This window comes from Thamnophis sirtalis, unplaced genomic scaffold (genome assembly GCF_051295495.1).
Source record: "Thamnophis sirtalis isolate CommonGarterSnake01/CBP01778 unplaced genomic scaffold, rThaSir2_p1.2 scaffold_6, whole genome shotgun sequence".
In the NCBI taxonomy this organism is placed as follows: Eukaryota; Metazoa; Chordata; class Lepidosauria; order Squamata; family Natricidae; genus Thamnophis; species Thamnophis sirtalis.
The window spans coordinates 68,043,110-68,048,879 of record NW_028261386.1 but is presented as its reverse complement, the minus strand read 5'-3'; the positions used below and the strand labels follow the sequence as shown (position 1 = coordinate 68,048,879).

The following is a 5,770-nucleotide window of genomic DNA, read 5'->3' as shown; positions in this document are numbered from 1 at the left end:
CACACTGGCACTTATTTCAGCAACACATTGCTTCAGATTAGCTCTGAATACACCCTTACAGTTTCCAATATGAAATACTACTTACATGTAATGAACAGGTTCTGTAACCTCTAAGTAATGTATGTAAGGACATCTAATATGTTCACACACACTGATACCACCATACTTCTTCCTCCTCTATCTCTTTTTGTCTTAGTTGTCCATTTTAGACTATTCTTTTTTTTAAAAAAACCAACTGTCTCTTACAATACGAAAAGGATTGGGCACATTATACATTAGTAGCTATCAGTATTTTCCACCTACAATTTCTGGGTCCTTCATGTGATGCAAATTAAAGAGTAACATTTTATTCATTGAAGATTACCATTAAGATTTATAGAATTACTAGAAAATAGAAAATTATTTTGGAAAAAATAATGAAAACCACATACTTGCCCAGGTTCCTAAGGATCTCTTCATCATTAGCAATTATATTGTATGATCCAGCTTTCACCCATAAGAAGTAATTTGTAGAAGGTTGGCTGAAGCCAACCGTTGCTGGGACAACTATGTTATCATTTTTGGAATGTGTACTATAGAACTGCAAACCATCTTCTGGATAAAGGAAAACCGCATAGGAACTAGCATCAGAAGAGGCTAAAACAGCCTGGAATGTGTTTCTCTGCGGGGAAGATTTAAATTTCATTTGAAAAAAAATTTAAAAAATAATTAAACACCTGAATGATATACATTTCATAAAACAAGCCAGATTAATTATTTATTGCAGAAGACAATAATAAGCTTACCCAACTTAGCATGCTCCAGTTCCACTGAATTTCAAGTTCCCAGAATTCCTAGCTAGCATGGAATTCCATATTCCCATGCAGGCTAGAAATTCTGGGAGTTTCTGAAAGTTCCAAGTTAAGAAAAACTGGAATACAGAATCAAGACTTTAAAGAAAAAAAGCTAGAAAATTTAGAATTTTTATAAGAAACATTAAATTGTTCATGCCAAAGCAAGTTTTTCTCTAAGCACCGAACATCACAAAGTAGTATAATTCAGAAATGAGCAAACTCCCTTTCATAAGTCGTTATTTATTAAACTGTTTTATTCTATTTCCAAAATATCTCAAAGCAATAAAGAAATAATAAACAAAACAGTGTTCAAGTGTAAAAACAAAATGTAATTAAAGTTAAATTAATTAAAACACATTTAGATGAAGAGAGCCTTGTTTTCCTGATGTGTGTGTATGTGTATAATTAATTCCACTTTAGGGTTGTACTCTAAATCTATTTCCGAGGAGATAAAAACATGTGGTTTCAGTGGGAATTAATTTTCAGTAAGCATGCACAGAATCATCTACACTTTCAGCATTAAAAAATAGTCAATGAATGATTTTTTTTCAGTACTAGACTTTCGCCTGCTTACCTTCACTTCTAAAGTAGCGTCTTGTCCAGATCTTACATAAGGAGCCACAGAATCCCAGGTAACAATGACAACACTCTCTGGATCAAAGGTAGTATTTGGAAAACCCCTTTTGATGTACATGGTAGCAAGCTGGAGGATCTCAGGGGAAGAATCTTCCCTGTAATACACATTTCCATATCCACCTGTAGTATCCAAGTCAGCATAAAAGGGAGCAATACCTCCAAAACTAAGAGGAAATTGACCAAGATATTCATCTTCTCTTGATGGCTTACTCACTGCTATGATGCCATTAGTAAGAACCTAGTTAAAAGAAAATGTATATGTATATGTTGCAAATGCTTGGATATAATGCAATCAAACAATGCTTACCTCCCTTTTTGAAAATATAAAATATCTAAGAAAATTTGCCTATCTGAATAATAGGCAGATTGTGTATTTTCCAAAATGAAGGACTGGTGCTTGAGTGCAGTCCAAAATACAACCTGAAACCATCACAGCATGGCAGAGCCTAACCTGAATATTTGTAATCCTTATTCAAACTTAAGGCCATAGCAGATAACATTCTTTTTATCATCTAGCTTGATGAAGGAGTCAAAAGCACACATCTTAATGTATTCTCCCGGTTGGCCTAAAGATATACAGTTATCATAATATGGGTTTTTTAATTTAGTTCATTCAACACTCAACACTTTCATTTTTTGTATGATACTATCGTAAGCGTTCCAAATACCATGTAAAATTAAATCAGAGACGAAGCCAAAACTATGCTTAAAGTTCCAATTTAATAAAGCAGGCATGTTGGCATAGTGCTATGGGATTCCGACTCTGGAAATTACATCAGAATCCCACCCAGTTAAAAGTTCATGATCTTGCCCCCACACCCACAGTCCATCACATGGTTCAATCTTCTTCTTCCACGCTGGCATCTACACCTAACTGCTTCTGTCCAGGTGTAAAGGTTTGGGAGACAAAAGATGACCTTGAGCTTCTAGGAAGTAATTTCTTATTTTGAAAACAACACATTCTACCCTTTGCTAAATCCCCCCCTTAATAAGAGTGTGGCAGGCCAAAGATTCTTAAAGGAACCGCTGCAGGCCTGACAACTATCTTGGGTAGCAACTTCACTTATAGCATTAAATGTATAGAACAGTCAGGAAATATATAACTAGACTCAAATAATAGAAACCAGCATTCCACTACTCCAAGTCAAATTAAATAAATTCCTTTAATATAATTGCAATGAAGAGTAAAATTTAATAATTGTATTCCGCATAGTTCAGCATTGATTTGATCAGAGTGGAGCTATAGCTCTTTTCAGACATTACAAACTTCTGAGTCTTTGTGCGGTATGAAATATGTTTGAGGGAAATTTTAATTTCAGATGATTTTGGATCATGTACTAGAGAGTTAAGGTTGATTTATTTAAAGTGTCTTAGTTAAAAGACACCTTTATGGTTTCTCTTTAGGTTTCACAGGTTCAGCTGTGGAGGAGGAAGGGATATAGTCTATGTGTTCAGAAATTCTATCTTGATTTTTTTTAGGCATTCATGATATGGACACTATGTTTCTGTTAACAAAGCCTAAAAATATTTTTAATTTCTTTTTAAGCAAGTGCATGACATAACTGGCGCTTTATTTGACCTACCATTGAGAATCTTTTGACACATCCTGCTAAGCTAAAGTAAATCCCCGCCTTCATTTGCTTTGCTTTGATGTGATTGTTCCCCTTTTCTTCCAAAAAAGTCCTGGTTTTACATTTTTATTTTGTATGCTTCCCTATTGGTGAGAGTGGAATCCTGGTCCCTGATGTGCTATTTTTCTGTTTACAAAGAACTGCTTTCTTTTAAAAAGAATAATGTAGTTGTAAATTTAATATGATTACGCATCATGTTTTCCTTGAAACATCACTGTCTGGTCCACCACTTCAGTGTTCTTCCTCATTTTGTTAATCTGCAATTCCATACACTTAGGAGAATTGTGTGCTTCATTGTCTAACAAATGTCTATAGACTCATTTTTATTTAATAGCATGACTGGCGGAAGGGAAATCTCTATCAGATTATTCTTCCCATATTTACTGTAGTTAATATTGTAAATGCCATTCCCTCAGATTGATTTGTTGTTGTTGTTTTCATCTTCAGTATTAGAGTGGTTTATATAATTCACATATTTTAATTCCCAGTACAGAGAAAAGATTTAGCTACATACATTTGACAAGTCCGAATTTAGCAATAGCAATAGAATATAGACTTATATACCGCTTCATGGTGCTTTTACAGCCCTCTCCAAGCGGTATACTGAGTCAACATATTGCCCCCAACAATCTGGGTCCTCAATTTACCCACTTCGGAAGGATGGAAGGCTGAGTCAATCTTGAGCCAGTGAGATTTGAACTGCCAAAGTGCAGCTAGCAGTCAGCTGAAGTAGCCTGCAGTACTGCACTCTAACCACTGCGCCACCTCAGCTCTCTTTAGGATGAAATTTATCAAGTACTGCCTCCTGGTGGTCCAGAGAAGTAAAATATCAGCTCTCAAAATGATTTTAGTTGAAGCCATATTCTTTTTTATGTTGCCATTTATGGGGGGAGGGGTAACTATGGGGTGAGATATTTTCCTCCCATGTGCCAGACATAACAGCGATAAGGCCCATGGGAATCAAGATTGACTCAATGAGAGTTCTCAATGGCCGGAGGGAGTAACTGAGCAGACTGCCATCTACTTGGTTGGCTAACGTGACCTGTGACACTAGGGGGGTGGGGGGATGTCTATTTCTTTCATTATGACAAAACACAGGAAATATTTAGAGTTGGTTTCACATCTGAACATGCCGATATGATGTACCCAATAAAATGGATCTTTGAGAAAACCACAGTCTCAGGAGTCCTGAATTGATTGGGGCCATTACTCAGAACCATGACATTAAACTAATTAACTTAAATCAACGATATCAACAACTAAAAATACTTGTTTGTAGTACAATTACTTTTAGAATGTGACTTGATATCACATCATTGTACTGTTTGAGTTTCTCACCCTATGCTAAACCAAAAGCTATATATGGTTTATTAATCAGGGACGTGCAGTCACTAGAGGCAAGGGAGGCGGAGCCTCATCACTCTCCTCAGGAAAAGAAAAGAAATTTAAATATTTTTTTTTAATAATTAAAGCCAAGATAGTTGCTACCAGATTCCAAGTCACAGTGGCTTGGTGTCTGCTTAGTGTTAACCAAAGCAGGAGGCGAGAGAACTCGGGGCCTCTTTTCCATAAGGAATTTTTCACCTTCTAAAAGTTAAGAAAGAGTTAAAAGGCAAAGAAGTTCAGATGGAAAAGAGGCACTAATTCTCCCGCCTCCTGATCTGGAAGCAGCCAATCATGTCTTCTTGAGCACGCTTACGTTGGGCGGGTTATTTTGGAGGGCGCGCTTCAGAGGAGAGAGGAGTGGGGGAGAAGGAGGAGGCTCGCTCTTCACCCTTCCCCAACCTTCCCAGGGTCCAGATTCCCTTCGCTGCAAGCCTTGCTGTCTCTTGCATCCCAAAGGTGGGTGGGTGTGGGAGCTTTGGTGGCCCCAATTCTTCTCTGGGGGGTGGGGGGTGTCTCCTGGGGCTGCTGGCTAGATAGACTCCCGAGGAGCGACTCCTTCCCTCCTAGTCCCCCTGTGGGTGGCTGGAAATGTCCGCGCATTTCAGCCAGCCGGGGGTTTCCTTACAACAAGAGCCAGGCAGAAGAAGCCCTCGCTTCTTTCTTGTGGAGACGGGCACTTTGCATCGCGGGAGCTGCCAAGCGCCTTTACTGCAGACCTGGGCGCTTGGCGGCTCCCACGATGCAAAGTGCCACGCCGCCCACCCGCTGACCCGGCCTGCGGCCGCTGCTTCTCCAAGCTCCGCCACTGGAAGTCTCGGATCGCCTCTGGGGGAAGGCTGAGTGAGAAGCAGAGCGAAGCTTCTCTGTGGCCTCCCAGCGCTGCGCAGAGGTTCTGCGCAGCGCCGGGAGGCCACGGAGAATCTTCGCTCCGCTTCTCACTCAGCTGTTCCCCAGAGGCGATTCGAGACTTCAAGCGGCGGAGCTTGGAGAAGCAGCGGCCGCAGGCCGGGTCAGCGGGTGGGCGGCAGGGCACTTTGCATCATGGGAGCCGCCGAGCGCCTTTGCTGCAGACCCGGGCGCTTGGCGGCTCCTGCGATGCAAAGTGCCCCCCCCGCCGAGGCCGCAAATTCCCCCCCCCGCCGAGGCTTTGCAAAAGGATGCCCAGCTGAGCCTCACCAGGCATAAACCTCACCGCACGTCACTGTTATTAATACACTTCATGCTAAAACAAAAACAATGATTTGTAGACAATAATGGCTGAATTCATTGCACATGCTAAGCCAA

General features: G+C 40.3%; 1 protein-coding gene across 1 annotated transcript in view; it reads right to left on the bottom strand.

The window, feature by feature from the left end:
- NID1 (nidogen 1) overlaps window positions 1-5,770 on the bottom strand; it is a 60,193-nt gene that overhangs the window by 45,201 nt on the left and 9,222 nt on the right. Inside the window, exons 2-3 of the mRNA XM_087718066.1 lie at window positions 1,408-1,707; window positions 432-661 (exon numbers count right to left, since the gene is read on the bottom strand). Of these exons, the coding sequence (XP_087574192.1) occupies window positions 432-661; window positions 1,408-1,707 (530 nt within the window). The remainder of the gene's footprint in view (window positions 1-431; window positions 662-1,407; window positions 1,708-5,770) is intronic.